Source organism: Scyliorhinus torazame, chromosome 1 (genome assembly GCF_047496885.1).
Source record: "Scyliorhinus torazame isolate Kashiwa2021f chromosome 1, sScyTor2.1, whole genome shotgun sequence".
In the NCBI taxonomy this organism is placed as follows: domain Eukaryota; kingdom Metazoa; phylum Chordata; class Chondrichthyes; order Carcharhiniformes; family Scyliorhinidae; genus Scyliorhinus; species Scyliorhinus torazame.
Window position 1 is genome coordinate 15,613,416 of NC_092707.1, and position 26,936 is coordinate 15,640,351.

At 46.0% G+C, this 26,936-nt stretch overlaps 1 protein-coding gene across 4 annotated transcripts in view; it reads left to right on the forward strand.

Annotated features, from left to right (window-relative positions):
* The first annotated feature begins 955 nt into the window (after positions 1 to 955).
* golga3 (golgin A3) overlaps positions 956 to 26,936 on the forward strand; it is a 106,724-nt gene continuing 80,743 nt past the window's right edge. For 3 of the 4 annotated variants that reach the window (XM_072469317.1, XM_072469494.1, XM_072469574.1), the window contains exons 1-2: positions 956 to 1,026; positions 22,375 to 22,716. In XM_072469317.1, the coding sequence (XP_072325418.1) occupies positions 22,581 to 22,716 (136 nt within the window). In that variant the 5' untranslated portion in view covers positions 956 to 1,026; positions 22,375 to 22,580. Of the gene's footprint in view, positions 1,027 to 1,081; positions 1,197 to 22,374; positions 22,717 to 26,936 lie in introns of those variants that run through there. The other variant, XM_072469407.1, reaches the window with a different exon arrangement.

A 26,936-nucleotide genomic window follows, 5' to 3' on the forward strand; every position in this document is an offset into this window, starting at 1 on the left:
ATCGTGGGCCGAAGGGCCTGTACTGCGCTGTATTGTTCTATGTTCTATTACAGGAAAGATACAGACATGTAAAGTGCTTACATTGCAGGTGCCAATGCAGTGTGAGACTACATAGCTATTGATCTAAACACCGGTTGCTGACCAGAATAATGTCAGGAGCAGTAGTGCATGCAGTTATGCCCCTTACAGGCAGCGAGTCCTTGCGGTTCATCATTCCAATTTAACGGAGTGCTGGGAAAAGGTCTCAGCTAGTTTGGCAGCATCTGTGGAGAGAGAAGCACATTTACTGTTTGGACCCCATTTCCAGCTGCAGGTCTGAGCACACCCTGGCCCCGCCCACTTAACATGGCCCTGCCTTCAATCATGACCCCGCCCCCAGAACAGGCCCCACCCTCAAATGCAGGGCCCGCCCCTTCCATTCTGGCACCGACCCTTCCATTGTGGCACGGACCCTTCCACTCTGGCCGTGCCCCTCCCACCCTGGCCCTGCTCTCTTACTCTGGCCACGCCCCCTTCACCCTGGCCCCGCCCCTCCCCTTCCGGCCCCGCCCCTCCCATTCCGGCCTGCCCTCCCACTCTGGCCTCGCCGTCCCACCCTAGACCTGCTCTTACTCTGGCCACGCCCCCTTCACCCTGGCCCCGCCCTCCCCTTCCGGCCCCGCCCTCCCCTTCCGGTCCCGCCCCTCCCATTCCGGCCTGCCCTCCCACTCTGGCCTCGACCGCCCACTCTGGCCCTGCCCCCTCACTCTGGCCCCGCCCCCTCACTCTGGCCTCGCCCGCCCACTCTGGCCCTGTCCCCTCACTCTGGCCCCGCCCCCTCACTCTGGCCCCGCCCTCCGATTCTGGCCCCGCCCTCTCATCCTGGCCCCGCCCTCTCACTCAGGCCCCGATCTCCCATTCTGGCCACGCCCTCTCACTGGCCCCGCCCATTATGGCCCCGCCCTCACTCAGGCCCCGCCCTTCTACCTGTCAGTCAGTGCGCAGCCGCAGCCTCCGTCCTTGTCAGGGAGCCGGGGTTCTCCACAGGTGAAAACAAAGATTGTTTTATTGGCAGAATAACGCTGACAGAATATTGAACAGTCTGTTCGAATGCCCCAGTTATTATAAAGCTGACGAACCCGCCTGTCCGGGGCCCGGGTTACAGCGCTGCTGCTGGGGGGAGGAAGCGGCTGACGGACTGGGAGCCACGTATGGCGGTAAATGGCGGCGGGCCGGGAGGAGCGGCTTTCTCACCGGGGAGGGGGGCACCGCGGCCGGGACAAGCTTTATCCATCGGTCCGCCTCCCCCTGTGGGCGATGCCGCGGCCTACAGCCGGTGGATAAGCCTCGGGTTGCCGTACCGAGCTGGCCGGGAGGGAGGCAGGGAGAGGCGGGCGGGGGACTGAAGGCCTCCCCCGGCCCATGCCGGTCACCGGGGAAAGTGGAAGCGGCGGGAGCGCCCCGTGCCCCCGGGGGTGACGGTCGGGCCCATTGCCAGCCGGAGCGGCCTGAAACAGGCGCTGTGTGCGCCGGCGGAGCTGCGATTACTGCAGCGGGATGGAGGGAAGGGGGAGAGAGAAATGAAATGAAAATCGCTTATTAGTTACTGTGAAAAGCCCCTAGTCGCCACATTCCGGCGCCTGTTCGGGGAGGCTGGTACGGGAATCGAACCGTGCTGCTGGCCTGCTTTAAAAGCCAGCGATTTAGCCTACTGTGCTAAACCAGCCCCTGTCTACTGAGTGCTCGTGGCCCAATCCGGCATTTAAATACCTTTAGTGTCAAAATAACTGCAGGAGGGGCACGGTCACATTGAGGGTGTTGGGGGCATGGTCATGTTGAGGGGGTGAGGGGCACGGTCACAGTGAGGGGCACGGTCACGTTGAGGGTGTGGTGGGCACGGTCACGGTGAGGGGCATGGTCACGTTGAGGGAGTGAGGGGCACGGTCACGGTGAGGGGCATGGTCACGTTGAGCGAGTGGTGGGCACGGTCAGGTTGAGGGAGTGATGGGCATGGTCGGGGTGAGGGGCACGGTCCTGTTGAGGGAGCGAGGGGCACGGTCCTGTTGAGGGAGTGAGGGGCACGGTCCCGTTGAGGGAGTGACAGGCACGGTCCCGTTGAGGGAGTGACAGGCACGGTCCCGTTGAGGGGGTGAGGGGCACGGTCCCGTTGAGGGGGTGAGGGGCACGGTCCCGTTGAGGGGGTGAGGGGCACGGTCCCGTTGAGGGGGTGAGGGGCACGGTCCCGTTGAGGGGGTGAGGGGCACGGTCCCGTTGAGGGGGTGAGGGGCACGGTCCCGTTGAGGGGGTGAGGGGCACGGTCCCGTTGAGGGGGTGAGGGGCACGGTCCCGGTGAGGGGGTGAGGGGCACGGTCCCGGTGAGGGGGTGAGGGGCACGGTCCCGGTGAGGGGCACAGTCCCGTTGAGGGGGCGAGGTGCACGATCCCGTTAATATCCTAATTACCTCATCACATTCCCCTGATGTATGGCACATTTGCCTCTATACCTGTATAGATATTTGCTGAAATGAAGAATTAATATATGTTTTAATGTTGATTTTAAAATGCCAAAAGATGTTTTGCTTGGATCAAGTCTGTGGCCAGTAGTTATTTCCTTCTCACACCTTCTGTTGGGTACTTTTCAATGTTGTGTTCTGATGTAGCTATTCTTTGCATCGTCTGACTTTGATGCGTGGTGATGATTTTTTCCATCTACTGCCTCCTCACCTCATTAATGCCCCACCTATATTTGTTCTCTTGATTTCAAACGATTTAGAATCAATTGCTGTCAATGCTTAACTTGTCCTCTTGATCATTTCAGTAGTCAGCATCAGTGTTGCCTCTGCTGATCTAGCCAGCATTGTGGCATTTTTAACCTAAACAACAAACAATTTGACATTCCGTTTTGCCCTGAATTCAGATCATTTAGAACTGGAGGTATTACGATTCCAGACCTGACCCCAACAATGGCTAGGATACTTGACTGAAACCCCAATACTTTTGTTTATTTGTTAGACTGTGAGGAAAGAATGATTTGATCCAGGAGTGATTGCATGAAGAAATAGGACATTGGTATTTCTAAAAACAAAACTTTACTCTTGAGTGCAATATTAAACTTTTAACTTCACACCCGAAAAGAACAGCTTACGATTACTCCTTAATACTACTACTCAATTTCCCATTAAACAACAAGAAAAGAAACATGGTGCTCTCAATCCATCTTAAAATTTGCATGGCCCAGAATAATACTTGCTTTATAAAACAGACTTGGCTCCTGTTAGAGCCCCTTCAGACTCTGGCTGAATACCTTCTAAAAGCTGCTTCACTCGGCGTGTTTCAGCTTTCTGCTTGTCCCCAGACAAGACTGCTCTGCTTTTCAGATTATTACTCTTTTTTTTTTTAACTACCCTACTGAGAGAGAATTGTGGTCTCCGTTTCAGACAGATCAGAATTCACCTCTCTCTCAAAGCTTTCCAAAACTCCCTGCCTCTCTGCATTCCTGGACTCCACCCAGCGATAACCTCATCCCCCAAAGCTGCAACACAAATGAATTCTGCAGGCTGCAAAGCAACTTCCCTGGGCTTCCCCAGTCAAACCACATTCCTGTTTCCTAGAAGCTCCCAGGCCTTTACCAAAACATGACCACTGCAGTCCAACACACTACAACCCCAGGCCTTTAACTATCCTAAGGTTCCTGAAATCATCTATTCCTCGCAAAGGAAAGTTTTAATTCTGATACTGTATCTGTCTTTTGGGCTCTGGTTGTTCTTCCCTGTATGGAAGAATATTCTGAACTACTGCTCTTTTTCTTCACTGTTTCCAGCTTCTAGTTATGAAGCTACTTTTAATTTCCAAATTATTTCTCACATTTTAAGCCCAGGTGTAATCCATGAAACCAGTCCAACCTTTAGCATAGTAGCAATCGGGTTATCATGGATTTTACAGTGCAGAAGGAGGCCATTCGGCCCATCGAGTCTGCACCAGCTCTTGGAAAGAGCACCCTACCCAAGGTCAACACCTCCACCCTATCCCCATAACCCAGTAATCCCACCCAACACTAAGGGCAATTTTGGACACTAAGGGTAATTTATCATGGCCAATCCACCTAACCTGCACATCTTTGGACTGTGGGAGGAAACCGGAGCACCCGGAGGAAACCCATGCACACACAGGGAGGATGTGCAGACTCCGCACAGACAGTGACCCAAGCCGGAATCGAACCTGGGACCCTGGAGCTGTGAAGCAATTGTGCTATCCACAATGCTACCGTGCTGCCCCTTAAAACAGTAAAACAATTATTGGGTTATTAATGCTGTGCACTTCTAGAACTCTGCTCTGGAACATAGAAGCTCATGCAGCTGCTGTGTGCTTCTAAACAGCTTATATAATCATCCTCCAGTTATATTCATGACAACTACAGCTCATTTCTATTCCTGTTGCTTTTCCTGTGTGTTGCAGCTAATGACTTGGGTACATTTATCATTAATATGCTTTCCAGAATCTGTTGTTTTGCTTCTTCACATCAGCAAACTGCTTGATTCATAATCTGACCCGAGCCATTGTTTTGTTGATGTGCTACATTCATCAGCTTTCTTCAGGTCACGCTCCCCCAGTATTTCCAGACTGAAATCTCCCTTTAAGTGCATTGGCCAAATTTGCAATCCCTTCAGTAGGGTAATAAACCTGTTTAGTTCAGTTCTTTGGTGTTTCTTCAAATGTGTCTGGCAGCTATCACATCTTTTGTCCCATCCATAGTCCTTGATCTGTCAAACTCTTAGCGCCTCTTTCTCCTATAATGTGAAATGTAAACACTGTTATTGTTGGAGCTGCATTGCGAAAGCTCTGTTTTCTTCAACAATTCTTAACACTGCAATACTCAAGCCTATTCTTGCCAGAAACACTGGTCCAAAATCTGGGAGCTTCTTGTAACATTTCATTGGTACTCTTGTCTGGCAAGTGTCTCACCTCTCACTGACTCTATTTCCCTTTATAGCCCCAACTTAGGGCGTTCATTGCCAAGTGGCCATTACTTGTGTGATGATGACGGCAGGTGTCAGGCTATTTGACTGGGGGAATATTGCTGCATTGCCAAATCTGATCCCATCAACACATGAGGATTTCCAGCAAGGCTGCTGGAGAATGATAGGGATTGAGGTTGTCTGATTGATTCTTCTTCCCACATTCCAAAATCTAGGCGCCGCTGAATTTAATTACAATGTTCCCATAACCGTGCTAGTTGTGGTCACTAACTTGGCGCTCCTGTTTTGTCTGTATTAGTTATTCACTGGGTAATCACAAGGCACCAGCGAGATTTTAATGCAACATTTTGCATTTAGATTGCACTATTACATCAATGAAGTGATCACAAATTCTTTTAAGAATTCCGAAGTCAGAGTCTAATGCACCATGTTGGTTGTCTCCGTATCAATGCACAGGTTATGAAAGTTTATATCAATGCAAAGGTTGCCCATCTGTTCTTATTTTTTTATATTCTAATTATTAAGGGGCAATTTATGTGGCACAAAATTAGTGTTTGTACCGTTTGGCCTTGTCTTTTACTGTTTTCCTTATATCTTTTACTGTTTTAATAAAAAGATATGGCCAATCCACCTATCCTGCACATCTTTGGGTTGTGGGGGTGAGATCCACGCAGGCACGTGGAAAGTGTGCAAACTACACGGACAGTAACCTGAGGCCGGGATTGAACCCGGGTCCTTGGCGCCGTGAGGCAGCAGTGCTAACCATTGCATCACTGTGCCGCCTTTGTCCATCTATTCTTAACGTTTAATTCTAGCCTCTATTAAAAGTTACACAGCATGGTTTGTTAAATGTGCTATTGGAGAACTTGTGTACCTTTCATGGAATTTCTGTATTCTATAGTGTAATGCGTAAACTTAATAGAGCTCTATATGTGTGAGAGATATATACATATACAAAATAGTTAATGTCTTTGAAACCAGATTTCTCTGTTGAGGGTGGAATGTAATGGCTGGTAATTAATCTTAAAAATCATATTTTTGGATTATCAATAGCTTCTGTATATTCTGTCACATTTAAAATTTCGTGTTCTATGTTTTAAAATGGCATGTTTTTGTAATTTTTAAGTATTTGGAATAATTTTTCACTTTAACCTGGTCACTAAGTGGTACTAGGTACAGATTAAAAAATGTTATCTTTTGTTCCATGGTTGGCTTAGAGCTTCACTTTTTTTACAAATTTGAAAATTATGTTGGATTTGTCCATTTAGTTGTTTGTCTGCTCAGTGAAAAGTGTAGTGGTTTTTCGATTTTAGTGGATATCTTGGCTGTTTTGAGCATCTTGTTTCCTGGTAATTTTGCACCGTTTTGTTATTGATTTTCCTTGGATGTTCCCAGGTAGCTTTGTCAGTACTTTGAGGCACTGAATTATTTAAACTTGGAAGAGTTTCTGTTAACTATGAAGACGTTTGAGCGTTTTGCTTTCACAGACCGGAATCTAGTTGAAGAGCATTTGTGGATGCGTGGTCTGTTTTGAATTTTTGTTAGCCAATCCTTCTGATTGAAAATAATTCATTTAACAAAATAAGCTACATGCAGGTAGGCAGATAGAAGTCAGTTTTGACTTAGTATTTTGCAAAATGTTGATTTTAAAATTCTAATCCCTCCCATGGCCTTGCCCCTCTCCATCTGTATAACCTCCTCAACCCTCCAAGTTCTCTTGCTCTGCTTCAATTCAGGCTCCTTGAGTATCCCTGACTTTAACCCCTCTACCACTAGTGGCTGAATCTTTAGCTGCCCAATCCCCAAGTTCTGGAATTTCTTCCTTAAACCTTGCTTTCCTCCTCTAATGTGCTCCTTAAAATCTACCTTTTTTGATCAGGTTTTTAATCACCTGTCCAAATATTTCCATATGTGGTTCAGTGTTAAATTTTGTTTTTGTCCCTGGATCACTGTCCGTGTGGAGTTTTCACCATGTCTGCGTGGGTTTCACCCCCACAATCCAAAGATGTGCAGATTAGGTGGATTGGCCATGCTAAATTGTGCTTTAATTGGTAAATAAATAAATAATTGGGTACTCTAAATTTAAAAAAAAAAATTGTTTTTGTAAAGTCCCTCTGTGACATCTTGGGACATTTTATTAAGTTGGAGATGCTAAATAAATGCAAGTTTTTGTTTGCTAAAACAATTATGTAAGCTAATATACTTACCATCTCAAATGAGCAACGCGGTAGCACAGTGGTTAGCACTGTTGCTTCACAGCTCCAGGGTCCCAGGTTCAATTCCCGGCTTGAGTCGTTTTGTGTGTGGAGTCTGCACGTTCTCCCCGTGTCTGCGTGGGTTTCCTCCGGTTTCCACCCACAGGAGTCGAAAGACGTGATTGTTGGGTGAATTGGACATTCTGAATTCTCCCTCCGTGTAACCGGACTATGGCGACTAGGGGATTTTCACAGCAACTTAATTGCAGTGTTAATGTAAGCCTACTTGTGACACCAATAAAGATGATTATTATTATTATTAAATCATTCCCTCAGAAAATGACACTGACCGCTAACACCCGATTATTGGATTTTATGATGGTTCTAAATTTTCTGGCAGTAAAGTAGCATTTGAAAGTCAAAAATCTGGACATGCACCACAGGTTGTTTTACATGGAGAAGACCCAGTAGAAGTGACATCACCAGAGATGTTTTTGAAAAAAAGGGACAAGGTTATTTTTAAAATATATATTTTTATTCCAAATATTACAAAAATCTCACACAAAGGAAAACACCCAAATATAATAAAAAAAGTTTTGTCATTTCTTTGTTTTAACAAACTAACAGGAATAACCCCAAACCCCCAGCCCCCCTTCAGTCCGATTGCTTCACATACGCTGCTTACCATTATATAGAATGGCTTCTGAAAATACAAATTACCTCAATTCCTGAACTGAGGCGGCTGTGATAACATTTAACACAAAACAGTGAATAAGCAAAAAGAAAACGTGGTTGAAAATGCAAATCCTAGGGGCAGCACGGTGGCACAGTGGTTAGCATAGCTGCCTCACGGCGCCGAGGTCCCAGGTTCGACCCTGGCTCTGGGTCACTGTCCGTGTGGAGTTTGCACATTCTCCCTGTGTTTGCGTGGGTTTTTCCCCCACAACCCAAAGATGTGCAGGGTAGGCGGAATGGCCACGCTAAATTGCCCCGCAATTGGGAAAAAATGAATTGGGTACTCTAAATTTAAAAAAAAAAAAGAAAATGCAAATCCTTTTTAGCTGAGATGCATAAATTGTGATCCACAACCAGATACATTGTTAAATAAATGGAAGTCAACTGGTTTGCCTTTTATATTTGTTGTAACAAAATGATTTTTTTTTTGTTTGTATCTGGATTTGCTGTTTGTTTTAAAAGGGTTGAAAGTCGATAAAGTGTAAAGAAAGAGCAATTTTGACCAAGGTTTTAGTTGTTTGGAGCTCAAGGCTCTTTATGTCAGGAGGTATATATAGCTTAGTGCATTAGGGTTGAACTGGACTCCACTTAAAAAAAAAAATCAATATTCCATGACCTAAAGGACAAGATTTTTAAAGCCATTGAAACTGGAATTTGTTGCTTGTAAGTATTGCTTTCTAGAAGTATAGTGCAGGCTTTATGCAGTATGAATTTACTTGGATTCGTTATCAGTTACAGATTTAAGTGGTCCAACCTCATTATTAATTTAAATCCATTCTGCAGTGCCGCATAATTCAAAACCAGTTGGTGTAACTAGTCTGATTGAAACCCTACCCTCCTTCCGTTTACTGTCTGATAGGAGGTATAATGATCAATCAAAGCAAAAAGGAGGATCAGCAGCACTAAACCCAGATTTTTAATTTAAAACCATGCTTTTGTCTTCTAAAGGGCAGCTACCCTCTACTTTGAAATAAACTGGGCAGTATGGACCCTATCCAACTATACTCTTTTTTAATCTTGCCAATGTTTGGGAAACGGTGTCCCCCTGAAGGACTCTCAGTTTACAGTTAAATATCTCCTTCCAGGGACTGTAAATATCTCCCTCCAGGGACTGTAAGTCATTCCAAGGCATTTTTTATTGATCAGGCTCATGGATAGATTATAATGGGTAAAAATTTGGTGAAAGCTGTATTTCTTTTTTTTTTTTCCACCCCCCCCCCCCCCCCCCCCCCCCCCCCCCGACGATTAATTTTCGGCGAAGAAGTCGACGAATGGTTGCCACCTCCGGGAGAACCCTAACAGTGACCCTCTCGAGGCGAACTTGATTGTCTCCAAACAGGGAAAGCTAGCCATGTCCGATAGCCAGGTCTCCGACTTCGGAGGCTTTGAAACCCTCCAAGCTAATAGCATCCGTCTCTGGGCTACCAGGGAAGCAAAGGCTAGAACGTCTGCCTCTTTCTCCTCCTGGATTCCGGTCCTTCCGACACCCCGAAAATCGCCACCCTTGTTTTTAACACCGTGGACATGACATCTGCAAACCCCTGCCAAAATCCCCTAAGCTTCGGCCATGTCCAGAACATGTGGACATGATTTGCTAGTCCTCCCGCACATTTTGCACACCTGTCTACCACACCAAAGAATCTGCTCATCCGGGCCACTGTCATGTGAGCCCGATGAACAATCTTGAATTGTATCAGGCCGAGCCTGGCACATGTTGCGGATGCATTGACTCTACTCAACGCGTCTGCCCATAGACTATCCTCTATCTCTCCTCCCAGCTCCTCCTCCCACTTGCGCTTCAGCTCCTTTGTCTGTGTCTCCTCTGACCCCATAAGTTCCTTGAAAATGTCAGAGACACTCCCTTCTCCTACCCACCCTCTGGAAACTACCCTGTCCTGAATCCCCCTTAGCGGTAGGAGTGGGAAGGCTGACAACTGTTTACATAGGAAGTCCCGCACCTGCAGATACCTGAATTCATTTCCCCTCGCCAACCCAAACTTCTCCTCCAGCGCCCTCATACTCGGAAGGCTCCCCTCTATAAACATGTCCCCCATTCTCTCAATCCCTGCTCTCCACCATATCCGGAACCCCCCATCCATACTTCCCGGGGCAAACCGGTGATTATTACAGATTGAGGACCAGACCGATGCTCCCTCTGCTCCCACATGTCTCCACCATTGCCCCCAGACTCTCTGGGCTACCACCACCACGGGGCTGGTGGAGTACCGTGCCGGCGGGAATGGCAGAGGTGCAGTTACCAACGCCCCCAGTCTGGTGCCCTTGCATGAAGCCGCCTCCATAAGCTCCCATGCCGACCCCTCCCCCACCACCCACTTCCTGATCATGGCTATATTCGCCGTCCAGTAATAGTTACTAAAATTTGGCAGTGCCAGCCCGCCCTCTCCCCGACTCCGCTCCAGCATTACCTTCCTTACTCATGGGGTCTTGCCCGCCCAAACGAAGCCAGTGATCACTTTGTTGATCCATTTAAAAACGGACCGCGGAATAAAGATGGGGAGACACTGAAATACAAACCGGAATCTCGGGAGGACCGTCATCTTCACCGTCTGCACCCTCCCAGCCAGTGACAACGTAAACGCGTCCCATCTCCGAAAATCGTCCTTCATTTGGTCTACTAGTTGGGCCAGATTTAATTTATGCAGCCGGTCCCATTCCCACGCCACTTGAATGCCTAGGTACCTAAAGCTTCCTCCTACTAATCTAAACGGCAGCTCCCCCAATCGCCTCTCCTGTCCCCTCGCCTGGACCGCAAACATCTCACTTTTCCTCCATATTTAGCTTATACCCCGAAAACCTGCCAAATTCCCCTAGAATCCTCATGATTTGTTCCAGCCTCTTGAGGCTCTCCGAGCAATTGCTAACGGCTCCATAGCTAGCGCGAACAACAGTGGTGAAAGGGGGCATCCCTACCCCGTTCCCCGGTGCAGTCTAAAATAGCCCGATGTTGTCCTATTCGTCCGTACGCTTGCCACAGGAGCCTGATACAGCAACCTGACCCAGTCAATAAAGCCCCCCCCCAAAATCCGAACCGTCCCAGTACCTCCCACAGATAATCCCATTCTAGCCGATCAAAAGCCTTTTCTGCATCCATTGTGATCACTACCTCCACCTGCCTACCTTCCGGGAGCATCATGATCATGTTTAACAACCTTCTTACATCGGCCACCAACTGCCTACCCTTAACAAACCCCGCCTGGTCCTCCCCAATAACATCTGGAACACAATCGTCAATCCTGGAGGACAAAAGCTTGGCCAGCAATTTGGCATCCACATTCAACAGGGATATCGGCCTGTAAGACCCACACAGCCGCGGGTTCTTGCCCCGCTTCAGAATCAGCAAAATCGTGGCCTGTGACATCGTCGGGGGCAGCACCCCTCTTTCCCTTGCCACATTGAACATCCTCATCAACACCGGCCCCAATATGAAAGCTGTATTTCTAAGGTCTGTCAAGTCATTTAGATGGATTTGTTTATTGTTACGGATTAGAGATTTGGGTACGGCATTTTAAAAGCGTTTATCTTCTCCATTATTTTCATTTGACAAATACTTTTGTGTTAAGAGTTGAATGTTTTTTTTTCAGGTTTTGTTTTGTGTTTTTAAACCAAGTTGATTGTTCAAGAATTTTTTTGCCAAGGGGGAGGAATGAAACCTTTTTGATAATTGCAGATTTTAATTTTTAAATTTGATGACAGTAATGCATGCGTCCTGGTATTTAAAGGATCCGCTATACCTGTTGTGCAACATGATTAAGTCAATGATTGGTGGAGCTACAAACTAAAACTGTGCAATGCTTCATGAAAAGATTGCGTGGTGAGCTGATTGTGGTGTTTATAATGTTAAAAGGATTGGTCCAGGGAAACTAGTTCCTTTTGGTTTTTGGAATCCAGAACCGGGGGACACGATCCTAAAATTAGAGCTAAACCATTCAAAATGGAAATTGGGAAGTTCTGAGGGTTGTAGGCATCTAGAATTCTGTCCTCTTAATAGGTGGCATATGCTGGGACAGTGGAACTTTCATTGGGCAGAGATATTGAAGGGAATAGAACTAAATCGGGTAAATGGGAGTTGTGGAACAGTTTCAAGGGGCTGAATGGATGACTCCTGTTCCTCTGCAGCAGCAGGTACACAAGAGGTTGTGATGGCAATTTACATATTGGTCTTTATTATAAGAATATAGCAATCTTGCTACAGTTGTATGGGGCTTTGGTACAATCATATCTGGAAGATTGTGTGCTCTTTTGATCTCCTTTAAGGAAAAATATACTTGCATTGGAGACAGTACAGTGAAGGCTCACTAGCTTAGCCCTGCGATAACAAAGAACAAAGAATAATACAGCACAGGAACAGGCCCTTCGGCTCGCCAAGTCATGATACCAACCTTGGCCAAAACCCTCAGCACTTCCTTAAAGAACAAAGAACAGGGAGAATGTGAGATGGGAGGGTTGACCTATGTGAGAGGTTGTGAAAATTGGGTCTATTTTCTAGAGTTTGGAAGAATGAGAGGCGACCCCATTGAAACATTCAAGATTACGAAGGGGCTTGATAGGGCAGTTACTGAGAAGCTGTTTCCCACCGGCCGGTGAAGCAGAGCATGGGGGGGATAGTTTCAGGGTCAGGGGCCAATCATTTGGGTCTGAGATGAGGAGAAATTGCTTCACTCAAAGGGTTGTGAATCGTTGGGATTCTCTGCTTCCGAGGGTTGTGGAGGCTCTGAATATATTTAAGGCTGGGATAAACAGATTTTTGACCTCATTGGAAATCGGTGACTATGGGGAATTGGGCTATGGGTGACAGTGGAGTTGAGGCCAATGATCAGTCATTATCACATTGAATGTTGGAGCAGGCCATATGGTCATCTATTGCTCCTTTTCTTAATGTTATTTAATGATGTGACAAGACAAGAGCAGTGTTAACTATTGTTGATGAGGGTCAGGCTTTGTGCCTATTTTGCCTCAGTTCCCCCCTCTTAATTTGAGCATACCACATTTACAAAGTTCTTACTGGAAACACCTGAACTTTGAAAAGGATAACTTGGAATATAGCTAATGTAGAAGATCTTTTTGAAGAGCAATAAGGTATGTTTCCAATACAACTTCTGTTATACAATTTTTGATGTAACCAATTTCTGTAGTGACAGAACAGAAAGAAGTCCAAGATACATTGCATGAGGTTGTTCAGCAGAGATGTACAGCAATTGCAAAGGTTATCATCAGTTTCCAATTAATTGGTAAGAACAATCAGCCCACTCTTAAGTCTTGAGCGCAAAAATCAAAGGTGGTACTCCAGTGCTGCACTGTTGAAGGTGCCATGTTTGGATGAGATGTTAAACCAAGACCCCCACCTCTCCTTTTTGGTAAATATCAAATATCCCACAATACTATCTGGAGGAAGATCAGGGGAGTTATCCCTGAGGTCCTGATTAATGTTTATTCCTCAATTAATGTCACAGAAAAGATTATATGGTCATTATCACAATGTTGCTTGTGGGAGCATGCTGTGAACAAATTGACAGCTGGGTTTCTGACACTATAACTTTGATTTGATTTATTATTGTCACATGTATTAGTATTGTTTCTTGCATGCTGTATAAACAATGCATACTGTACATAGGGAAGGAAGGGGAGACTGCAGAATATAAGGTTACAGTTATAGCAAGGTGTTGAGAAAAGATCAACTTAATAATGAAATGAAAAATGAAGAGGTAGGTCCATTGAAAAGTCTGATGGCAGTCTGATGGAAGAAGCTGTTCTTGAGTCGGTTGGTACGTGACCTCAAACTTTTGGTATCTTTTTTTGACGGAAGAAAGTGGAAGAGAGTATGTCCGGGGTGCGTGGGGTCCTTAATTATGCTGGCTGCCTTTCTGAGGCAGCGGGAATTGTAGATAGAGTCAATGGATGGGAGGCTGGTTTGCGTGATGGACTGGGCTACATTCACGACCTTTTGTAGTTTCCTGCGGTCTTGGTCAGAACGGATCCATACCAAGCTGTTATACAACCAGGAAGAATGCTTTCTATGGTGCATCTGTAGAAGTTGGTGAGAGTCGTAGCTGACATGCCAAATTTCCTTAGTCTTCTGAGAAAGTAGAGTCGTTGGTGGGCTTTCTTAACTATAGTGTCGGCATGGGGGGACCAGGACAGGCTGTTGGTGATTGGACACCTACAAACTTGAAGCACTCGACTTTCTATGTTCCCATTGATGTAGACGGGGGCATGTTCTCCACTACGCTACCTGAAGTCGATGACAATCTCCTTCGTTTTGTTGACATTGAGGGAGAGATTATTGTCGTCACACCAGTTCACCAGATTATCTATCTCATTCCTGTACTCTGTCTCATCATTGTTTGAGATCTGACCCACTACGGTGGTGTCATCAGCAAATTTGAAAATCGAGTTGGAGGGGAATTTGGCCACACAGTCATAGGTTTATAAGGAATATAGTAGGGGGCTGAGGACACAGCCTTGTGGGATGTTGAGAATGATCGTGGAGGAGGTGTTGTTGCCTATCTTTACTGATTGTGGCCTGTGGGTTAGAAAGTTCAGGATCCAGTCGCAGAGGGAGGAGCCGAGGCGAAGGCTCCTCTCTCCTCGAGTTTGGAGATGAGTTTCGTAGGAATGATGGTATTGAAGGCTGAGCTGTGGTCGATAAATAGGAGTCTGACATAGGTGTCTTTGTTATCTAGGTGTCCCAGGGTAGAGTGCAGGGCCATGGAGATGGCGCCTGCTGTGGACCTGTTGCAGCGGTAGGCGAACTGTAGTGGATCAAGGCAATCCGGGAGGCTGGAGTTGATTTGTGCCATGACTAACCTTTCGAAGCACTTCATGATGATGGATGTCAGAGCCACTGGACGATAGTCCTTAAAGCACGCGGCTTGGCTTTTTTTGGTACAGGGATGATGGTCGTCTTCTTGAAGCAGATAGGCTTGAAGCAGTGATTACATTTCAAAAAGTCCCTCATTGGTTATAAAGTGCTTTGCGACGTCTGGCGGTTGTGAAAAGCAAAGTCTCTTTATAAATTATGAGTACTATGTGTTGATGTTCGCTTTCGCTGACTCAGTTTATAAATAAGGATTTCCCCATTATCTTGAAATGTTCTTGGGCAGTTTAGTGGAGTGATCGTCTCAGGCAGTGATGAGCACAAGCCCCGTGACCAACTGTAAAGGAGAAATGGAAAAAATGAATATGTGGAGAGTCTTTATTGGGCTGCTCTGCATGCTTCTGGACAGCTGACTTCCAGTAACTGTCAGGAGCAAGATCCTTGTCCTCTTGATTTTAGGTTGCAGCCTACTGGAAACTAAAAGGGAATTTTCCAATGTCGACCATAAACTTCCTGTTTTCAATTCCAGATCTTTCCTGTCCCAGCATAATATCTTTAATCAAATAATGTTGTTTCTTTTTACTTTCATGGTTATAAATTGAGTTTTTCTGCTGTATACTTGGCAGCTTTATCAAAACAAATTCCACTTTGATAGAGGAGCCTAGACAGAGCATGCTCCGATGCTGCAAGAAATTCCACTTGACGGGGGCTTGTGCAGGAATTAGTCTAATTCTTAGTTTTAATGAAATGACTTTAAATTATTAGTTCCAGTAATAAGTTCCTACCTTACTGCATTATTTCCATTGCTTGATTTAAGCTATTGAGTCATTACAGAATGGGGAAAAAAGATCACCGAATCTTTACAGTGCAGAAGGAGGCTGGCCGTTCAGCCAGAGTCTGCACTGGCTCTGAAAGAGCATTCCATCTAGTCCCACTCTCCTGCCTTATCCACCACTTGCACATTTTCTCTTTTCAGATAGCAATCTACCTGAATTGAACCTGCCCCATCTCTCTCAGGAACTTCAATCCAGACTCCAACCACCCCTTGGATGAAAAGACTCATCACCTTTACTCCTTTTGCCAATTATTGTTATCAAACCCCTCCATGGGTTTGCCCCTCTCTGTAACTTTTTATAGCTCTACAGCCCTCTATGCTCTTCCAATTTGGGGGAGGATGTAGCATAGTGGTATTGTCACTGGACTATTAATCCAGAGTTCTGATGTAATTCTCTGGAGACTCTGGTTTGAATATCTCCTCTCTCTCTCTAATCCCCTCCCCCCGCCATGACATGGTGAAATTTGAATTTAGTAATAATCTGGAATTAAAGGTCGAATGGTAACCATAGAACATAGAACAATACAGCGCAGTACAGGCCCTTCGGCCCACGATGTTGCACCGAAACAAAAGCCATCTAACCTACACTATGCCATTATCATCCATATGTTTATCCAATAAACTTTTAAATGCCCTCAATGTTGGCGAGTTCACTACTGTAGCAGGTAGGGCATTCCACGGCCTCACTACTCTTTGCGTAAAGAACCTACCTCTGACCTCTGTCCTATATCTATTACCCCTCAGTTTAAAGTTATGTCCCCTCGTGCCAGCCATATCCATCCGCGGGAGAAGGCTCTCACTGTCCACCCTATCCAACCCCCTGATCATTTTGTATGCCTCTATTAAGTCTCCTCTTAACCTTCTTCTCTCCAACGAAAACAACCTCAAGTCCATCAGCCTTTCCTCATAAGATTTTCCCTCCATACCAGGCAACATCCTGGTAAATCTCCTCTGCACCCGCTCCAAAGCCTCCACGTCCTTCCTATAATGCGGTGACCAGAACTGTACGCAATACTCCAAATGCGGCCGTACCAGAGTTCTGTACAGCTGCAACATGACCTCCTGACTCCGGAACTCAATCCCTCTACCAATAAAGGCCAACACTCCATAGGCCTTCTTCACAACCCTATCAACCTGGGTGGCAACTTTCAGGGATCTATGTACATGGACACCTAGATCCCTCTGCTCATCCACACTTTCAAGAACTTTACCATTAGCCAAATATTCCGCATTCCTGTTATTCCTTCCAAAGTGAATCACCTCACACTTCTCTACATTAAACTCCATTTGCCACCTCTCAGCCCAGCTCTGCAGCTTATCTATATCCCTCTGTAACCTGCTACATCCTTCCACACTATCGACAACACCACCGACTTTCGTCTGCAAATTTACTCACCCACCCTTCTGCGCCTTCCTCTAGGTCATTGATAAAAATGACAAACAGCAACGGCCCCAGAACAGATCCTTGTGGTACTCCACTTGTGACTGTACTCCATTCTGAACATTTCCCATCAACCACCACCCTCTGTCTTCTTTCAGCTAGCCAATTTCTGTTCCACATCTCTAAATCACCCTCAATCCCCAGCCTCTGTATTTTTTGCAATAGCCTACCGTGGGGAACCTTATCAAATGCTTTGCTGAAATCCATATACACCACATCAACTGCTCTACCCTCGTCTACCTGTTCAGTCACCTTCTCAAAGAACTCAATAAGGTTTGTGAGGCATGACCTACCCTTCACAAAGCCATGCTGACTATCTCTGATCATATTATTCCTATCTAGATGATTATAAATCTTGTCTCTTATAATCCCCTCCAAGACTTTACCCACTACAGACGTGAGGCTCACCGGTCTATAGTTGCCGGGGTTGTCTCTGCTCCCCTTTTTGAACAAAGGGACCACATTTGCTGTCCTCCAGTCCTCTGGCACTATTCCTGTAGCCAATGATGACATAAAAATCAAAGCCAAAGGTCCAGCAATCTCTTCCCTGGCCTCCCATAGAATCCTAGGATAAATCCCATCAGGTCCCGGGGACTTATCTATTTTAAGCCTGTCCAGAATTGCCAACACCTCTTCCCTACGTACCTCAATGCCATCTATTCTATTAGCCTGGGGCTCAGCATTCTCCTCCACAACATTATCTTTTTCCTGAGTGAATACTGACGAAAAATATTCATTTAGTATCTCGCCTATCTCTTCAGACTCCACACACAATTTCCCATCCCTGTCCTTGACTGGTCCTACTCTTTCCCTAGTCATTCGCTTATTCCTGACATACCTATAGAAAGCTTTTGGGTTTTCCTTGATCCTTCCTGCCAAATACTTCTCATGTCCCCTCCTTGCTCGTCTTAGCTCTCTCTTTAGATCCTTCCTCGCTACCTTGTAACTATCCATCGCCCCAACCGAAACTTCACACTTCATCTTCACATAGGCCTCCTTCTTCCTCTTAACAAGAGATTCCACTTCCTTGGTAAACCACGGTTCCCTCGCTCGACGCCTTCCTCCCTGTCTGACCGGTACATACTTATCAAGAACACGCAGTAGCTGATCCTTGAACAAGCCCCACTTATCCAGTGTGCCCAACACTTGCAGCCTACTTCTCCACCTTATCCCCCCCCAAGTCACGTCTAATGGCATCATAATTGCCCTTCCCCCAGCTATAACTCTTGCCCTGCGGTGTATACTTATCCCTTTCCATCATTAACGTAAACGTCACCGAATTGTGGTCACTGTCCCCAAAGTGCTCTCCTACCTCCAAATCCAACACCTGGCCTGGTTCATTACCCAAAACCAAATCCAACGTGGCCTCGCCTCTTGTTGGCCTGTCAACATATTGTTTCAGGAAACCCTCCTGCACACACTGTACAAAAAACGACCCATCTATTGTACTCGAACTATATCTTTTCCAGTCAATATTTGGAAAGTTAAAGTCTCCCATAATAACTACCATGTTACTTTCGCTCATATCCAGAATCATCTTCGCCATCCTTTCCTCTACATCCCTAGAACTATTAAGAGGCCTATAAAAAAACTCCCAACAGGGTGACCTCTCCTTTCCTGTTTCTAACTTCAGCCAATACTACCTCGGAAGAAGAGTCCCCATCTAGCATCCTCTCCGCCACCGTAATACTGCTCTTGACTAGCAGCGCCACACCTCCCCCTCTTTTGCCTCCTTCTCTGAGCTTACTAAAACACCTAAACCCCGGAACCTGCAACATCCATTCCTGTCCCTGCTCTATCCATGTCTCCGAAATGGCCACAACATCGAATTCCCAGGTACCAACCCACGCTGCCAGTTCCCCTACCTTGTTTCGTATACTCCTGGCATTGAAGTAGACACACTTCAAACCACCTACCTGAACACTGGCCCCCTCCTGCGACGTCAAATCTGTGCTCCTGACCTCTATACTCTCATTCTCCCTTACCCTAAAACTACAATCCAGGTTCCCATGCCCCTGCTGCATTAGATTAAACCCCCCCAAAGAGCACTAACAAATCTCCCCCCCAGGATATTTGTGCCCCTCAGGTTCAGATGTAGACCATCCTGTCTGTAGAGGTCCCACCTTCCCCAGAAAGAGCCCCAGTTATCCAAAAATCTGAATCCCTCCCGCCTGCACCATCCCTGTAGCCACGTGTTTAAATGCTCTCTCTCCCTATTCCTCATCTCACTATCACGTGGCACGGGCAACAACCCAGAGATAACAACTCTGTTTGTTCTAGTTCTGAGCTTCCATCCTAGCTCCCTGAAAGCCTGCCTGACATCCTTGTCCCCTTTCCTACCTATGTCGTTGGTGCCAATGTGGACCACGACTTGGGGCTGCTCCCCCTCCCCCCTAAGGACCCGGAAAACACGATCCGAGACATGAACCATGAACCATGAAAGAATGAATGAAATGAAATGAAAATCGCTTATTATCACAAGTAGGTCGATTATTGCTAATGTCCTTTAGGGAAAGCAATCTGCTGTCCTTGCCTGGTCAGGCCTACATGTGACTCCAGACTCACAGCAATGTGGTTGACTATTAAATGCCCCTCCAGGGCAATTAGGGACAGACAGCGATGCTTAGATCCCATAAACGAATAAAAACAAAATCTGCCCTTCTATCTTTAGATATAGCTCTTGGGGCCAAAGGGATAATAATCCTTTATTGTCACAAGTAGGCTTACATTAACACTGCAGTGAAATTACTGTGAAAGGTCCCTAGTCTCCACACCTGTTCCAGGTACACAGAGGGAAAATTCAGAATGTCCAATTCACCCAACAAGCACGTATTTCGGGACTTGTGGGAGGAAACCGGAGCACCCGGAGGAAACCCACGCCGACACAGGGAGAACATGCAGACTCCACACAGATAGTGACCCAACTCTAGAATCGAACCTGGACCCTGGTGGTGTGATTCAACAGTGCTATCCACTGTGCTACCGTGCTGCCCCTCAAGGGATATGGGGAAGGTGGGATCAGGGTGTTGAACGCGATGATCAACCATGATCATAATGAATGGCTGAGCAGGCTCGAAGGGCTGAATGGTTGTCTCCTGCTTCTATTTTCTATGTATGTACCCTCAATTTTCATCAATCCACCATTGATAGTTGTCTTCAGATGTTTGGGTGTTGAGCTCTGGAATACCCTGACTCCATCTTTCTCTCTTTTAAAATGCTCCTTAAACCCTGCCTAGTTAATGAAGCTTTAGGTCACCTGTTCAAATATTTCCATACGTAGATAGTGGAGGAGGGGTTGGCGTGGGGGCGGATGGAGGAGCTTCTTGTAGGGGAACGGGTTTAAGGGCGTTGTTCATAGTGCCTCTGCTGTTCTCGCCGGCCAGACCCCCCGTGAGGCCAGCGATGGTGTCGGCCTTAAGGGGTTGGGGGCAGTGGAGGCAGTATTTGGGATTGGAGGGTGCCTTGGTGTGGGCACCAATTTGTGACAACCATAGGTTTGCGCCGGGGGCTGGATGTGAGTTTTCGCAGGTGGCAGCAGGCAGGGATTATGCAATTTGGCGATCTGTTTATAGGGGGCAGATACGCGAAGTTGGAGGATCTGGAGGAAGCTTTTGAGTTGCCAGGGGAACGGTTTTGGGTACCTGCAGGTCCAGGATTTTGTCTTTTCATGGGCTACTGCCTCTGGGTTGCAGGATAAGGTACTGTCGAAGGAGGAGACGGGAGGGGAAGATGTCCGAGGTTTACAAGGAGTTTGGGAGGGGACCCTGGTGGGGGATATAAAGTGTAGGTGGGAGGTGGAGCTGGGACGGGAGATGCAAGCCGGGACGTGGGCTGAGGCCCTGCGGAGGGTGAATGTGTCTTCGTCGTATGCGAGGCTAAGCATCATTCAGTTTAAGGTAATTCATAGAGCACATATGACAGTAAAGCGGATGAGTACGTTTTTTGAGGGGCTACAGGATAGTTGTGGGCAGCGCACATGGAGGCCTGTGAATTAAGTCCACATGTTTTGGGCATGTTCGAAGCTGCAGGGGTTTGTGGATGTAAATGTCCGTGTTGCTAGGGTGAAGGTGGCCCCGAGTCCAGAGCTAGCGATATTTGGGGGTAGGAAGACCCGGGAGTCCGATGTCTTGGCCTTTGCCTCCCTGATAGCCCAGAGACGGATCTTACCTGGATGGAGGGACTCGGGCTGCTGAAAGCGGGGATGTGGGTGTGCGACCTGGCGGAAATCCTGATGCCGAAGAAGGTTAAGTTTGTCCTGAGGGGGTTGGTTGATTGGTTCGCTCGGAGGCAAAAGCCGTTCATGTAAGGAGGATTGAGGGGTAAGCAAAATGCGGCTGGGGAATGGGGAAGGGGTAGGCGGGCTAAAATGGGGAAGGCAGGATGGGAGTAGGGGGTGATAGTGGGGAGCGGGGTATGTGGGTGTTGGCTATTTATAATGTTTGATTTTTCTTCTGCTTTTGTTTGTTTCTATGAAAATGCCTGAATAAAATACTTAAAAAACAAAACAAAATATTGACTGCCATTTCTACTATTGTTACGCATTTTTAGTATGTTTGTTTGGTACCAGTATTTTCTCAGTTTTTAAAACTTTCTTTGCAAGTGTATTTTCAAGCTGCTATCAAACTTATTCCAGTGCAATGTCATCAAAGTATCACAGCAGAATGTCATTTGATATTTTTATATTATTAGTGGAATCAAGAGAGGAAAGAGAAGCTACTGGGGATAATTCCAATATTTTAAAACCACTTTAATCTCTGCTCAGTACCAAGTGCAGTGCTTATAATAACAATGATTTGGGCGGCACGTGGCGCAGTGGTTAGCACTGGGACTATCGCGCTGCGGACCTGGGTTCGAATCCTGGCCCTGGGTCACTGTCCGTGTGGAGTTTGCACATTCTCCCCGTGTCTGTGTGGATTTCACCCCCACAACCCAAAAGATATGCAGGTTAGGTGGATTGGCCACGCTAAACTGCCCCTTAATTGGAAGAATAAAGAATTGGGTAACCTAAATTAAAAATCTATATAATAGTGAAACAAAGAAAAGATGTACATTTATATAGTGTCTGTCACAACCTCTTGGTTCCCCAACATGGTTTGCAGCCAACAAGGTGCTTTTAATGTGTAGCTGCTATTGTAACATAGTTGATTTAAACTGCAGTTTAAATTAGTTCAATGAAAAGGTTTGAAACGACACTGGATTATCTTCCAGCTTTCAGTAACAGTACATTCTCCCCCTCCTGTATCATCAGGATGGCTACAATCCGGTTTACTTGCATTTTGTTTCCTTGCTATGTATCTTTCCAACTATCATGATATAACTCTTGATGTCACTCAGCCTCCTATTGTAAAATATACTGATTAATGTACTGTTTTTCCACAGTGCCTGTAATAGCTTGCGAATTGTGTAGGAAATCCTCAATGCATTGGAACCTGCCAAATGTTACTGCTCCTAGTTGACAGATCATGGCGCTGCATTTCAAGCTCTTCGCAATCTCTTGAACTGTCCACAGAGCAGAACTCATTTCCTTTTAATGGCACAAAGTGACCTTTGGCTTATTGTGAGAAGCTTACTGCCAAGCTTGTAGGATGATGGAAGCCCCGGCCCACGAGCAGGATGCCTTGCTGTCAAATTCGACGCACACTGGAACTGCTGGACGCAAAGAGGAGCTTCCTGATGATGCAGCAGTGCCTGGTTCACCTGTCACAGGAGTTGACATAAATGGTGAGTAATCAGCACCAGGTTTACTTCTGTTAAATTCTCAAATTATACTTGCTCGGGTGTTTTGTTAGAATCACTTTTATCGGCAAAAAGTTAAGATCAAAAATGTGAAGGTGTGTCAGTTGAGAGGTGATGTTAATAAGAAATGCCACTGGCAGCTTTTGTTTTCCTCGGTAGGTGAGGTTGCTATTTAAAGTACAGGCCTATATCGATTCAGCATTGTGTGCTGCTTGCTTCCTTGCTGGAGAAATACAGTCAGTGTTAAACCATTGTGCAGTTTTGAGTCATAGTTCTAAGAGGAGGATTTCCAGAATAATGCATTTCAACATTTTTATTTAATGTTTTGGGAATACTTTTACACTGCGCTGCTAATGAACTGAGTCTGGTAACTCGGGGCTGCAAATGTCACTAAACACAGGTGATCATGATGCTATGAACCCTCCTTATATGAAGTAAATATTGACGAAAATCCAAGTATTATCCAAGGTCAGGCAATGATATTGTTTCTTTCACTTTCCTTCACCTCCATACTCCATCAGAAATCTAGGCTTAGCTCCCCAGTGATATCCTCAGGATCACCTTTACTCTCTGTCTCTGTGTTGTCTGATGCCCCATACTGACTAGTCGCAACTTGGGAAGTGTGAAGCCGTAATCTTGCCATTGCCACAATCTCTGCTTACTTTCCATTTATTCCACCAGTGTCTCCGACCACTGTTTAGATATAAGGCAGACCATTTACTATCTTAATATCCTGTTCAACCAAGAGTATCCTTTCCATCACGAAGACCACTGCCAGATCTGATCTTTCCACTTCTCTACTTGTTGGTCTTGCTTCTCCAACTTTCCCCAAACTCTCCTGCATGTATCCTGTCTTTATTCTGGCTAACCTAGAGTGAACAAGAACAAAGAACAAAGAAATGTACAGCACAGGAACAGGCCCTTCGGCCCTCCAAGCCCGTGCCGACCATACTGCCCGACTAAACTACAATCTCCTACACTTCCTGGGTCCGTATCCTTCTATTCCCATCCTATTCCTATATTTGTCAAGATGCCCCTTGAATGTCCCTACCGTCCCTGCTTCCACTACCTCCTCCGGTAGTGAGTTCCAGGCACCCACTACCCTCTGCGTAAAAAACTTGCCTCGTACATCTACTCTAAACCTTGCCCCTCTCACCTTAAACCTATGCCCCCTAGTAATTCACCCCTCTACCCTGGGGAAAAGCCTCTGACTATCCACTCTGTCTATGCCCTTCATAATTTTGTATACCTCTATCAGGTCGCCCCTCAACCTCCTTCGTTCCAGTGAGAACAAACCGAGTTTATTCAATCGCTCCTCATAGCTTATGCCCTCCATACCAGGCAACATTCTGGTAAATCTCTTCTGCACCCTCTCTAAAGCCTCCACATCCTTCTGGTAGTGTGGCAACCAGAATTGAACACTATACTCCAAGTGTGGCCTAACTAAGGTTCTATACAGCTGCAACATGACTTGCCAATTCTTATACTCAATGCCCCGGCCAATGAAGGCAAGCATGCCGTATGCCTTCTTGACTACCTTCTCCACCTGTGTTGCCCCTTTCAATGACCTGTGGACCTGTACTCCTAGATCTCTTTGACTTTCAATACTCTTGAGGGTTCTACCATTCACTGTATATGTGGTTTCCTGTTCACTAATTAATTTGATTTGATATTTCCATCCTTAAAACCCTTCCATGGCCATGCTTACCTGAAACTGCAATCTTTGGTCTGGACCTTCTGTGCAGCTCCCCCTCCACTTTCGCACAACTCCCTGGCTCTGCTCTGTGGAATTCTTTAAAACTCTTCTCTTTAGGTCGGGCAGCACAGTAGCACAGTGGTTAGCAATGTTGCTTCACAGCACCAAGGATCCGGGTTCAATTCCCGGCTTGGGTCACTGGGAATCTGCACGTTCTCCCCACGTCAGCATGGGTTTCCTCCAGATGCTCCGGTTTCCTCCCACAGGTCCTGAAAGACGTGCTGATGGACATTCTGAATTCCCCCTCAGTGTACCCAAACAGGCGACGGAGTGCAGCAGAGATTTTCACAGTAACTTCATCGCAGTGTTAATGTAAGCCTACTTGTGACAATAAAGATTATTATTATCTTTGTTTTAAAAAGAAAATCTCCTCGGAAGCCATTTCTTTGAGCATTTGGTGATTGCTGTGACTTTCTCAAACCCTGGTTTTAATTCTTGTGGCTTTAATTGTAAGGGCATTTTTTATGTCAAAGATGTTACATAATTGCATGTTGTCATAAGGATGATTTTATTTTAATATAGGTAAGCTAGCCTCTGATTTTTCTCTCCTCTCAGGTCAGATTGAATTTAGACTTCCTAAATGTCACAGAATAATGTTGCTCATGTGCTAACAGCTGGAACGGACAAGAGATAATGTTCCCTTCCATTTAATAAACTGCAATGTGCTATGCCCTCATTTGAGATTTTGTCTTTTAAAGGTTTTGGCAGTGGCCTTTGTGATGGAAAGGATCTGAAACCCCCACTCTTAGTTGAACAAGATATTAAGATAGTAAACAGTCTGACTTACATCAAAACAGTGGTGGAATAAATGGAAAGTGAGCAGAGATTGTGGCGATGGCAATATTTATATTTATTAGCAATAAGTTCTGTACAATTGTCGCATTAACCCAGTCCTTTCAACCTCGGGGATGTGTGCGTGGTGGGTTGGAATAAGAAATCAATGTTGATTTGAAAATATGCTAAAAATCAGTGCAGGTGTAGATATTGATCGATAGTCAAGTATGTTTGAATTACCGGTACCTGAGGTTGTTTTTAGTGCCATCCCAGTGTGACTTTGGTGATAACATGAGCCATCCTCTGAAGACTGAGATATAAGTAAGCCTGTGGAACTTTGGAGCACCATGAGATCATTTTATTTGGCAGGCCAGCCCTAGTGTTTACATATGTACCTGGACATGTTAGCTGCCTATATGCAGGGAAATTACATAGAACATACAGTGCAGAAGTAGGCCATTCGGCCCATCGAGTCTGCACCGACCCACTTAAGCCCTCACTTCCACCCTATCCCTGTAACCCAATAACCCCTCCTAACCATTTTGGTCACTAAGGGCAATTTATCATGGCCAATCCACCTAACAAACATGTCTTTGGACTGTGGGGCACCCGGAGGAAGCCCACACAGACACGGGGAGAACATGCAGACTCCGCACAGACAGTGACCCAGCGGAGAATCGAACCTGGGACCCTGGCGCTGTGAATCCACAGTGCTAGCCACTTGTGCTACCGTGCTGCTCGGAATGGCAGCAGTACACAGATCTAAAGAGGCGCAGGGGACATGTTTTAATGGAGTAACCAGGTTTTTAAAACAAATGACCAAAGACATCAAGTGCAAAAGGTCCAGTGCCCTTCACAGGTAGTATTTATAAAAAATAAATTTTGAAGAAATTGGCCAAAATTTGCAACCTCCCAAATGAGCAGAGAGATCTCGGTGTCCATGTACATAGATCCTTGAACGTTGCCACCCAGGTTGAGAGGGTTGTTAAGAAGGCGTACGGTGTGTTAGCTTTGATTGGTAGAGGGATTGAGTTTAGGAGCCATGAGGTCATGTTGCAGTTATACAACACTCTGGTGCGGCTGCATTTGGAGTATTGCCTGCAATTCTGGTTGCCGCATTATAGGAAGGATGTGGAAGCATTGGAAAGGGTGCAGAGGAGATTTACCAGAATGTTGCCTGGTATGGAGGGAAGATCTTGTGAGGAAAGGCTGAGGGACTTGAGGCTGTTTTCGTTAGAGAGAAGAAGGTTAAGAGGTGACTTAATGAGGCATACAAGATGATCAGAGGATTGGATAGGGTGGACAGTAAGAGCCTTTTTCCTCGGATGGTGATGTCTAGCACGAGGGGACATAGCTTTAAATTGAGGGGAGATAGATATAAGACAGATGTCAGAGGTAGGTTCTTTACTCGGAGAGTAGTAGGGGCGTGGAATACCCTGCCTGCAACAGTAGTGGACTCGCCAACACTAAGGGCATTCAAATGGTCATTGGATAGACATATGGACGATAAGGGAATAGTGTAGATGGGCTTTAAAGTGGTTTCACAGGTCGGCGCAACATAGAGGGCCGAAGGGCCTGTACTGCGCTTCTATGTTCTATGTTCTTCAGCCCTTGTTTATTTCAAATGGTCAGAAAACAAATATATGACATAATTGGAATAAGTCACATTAGAAAG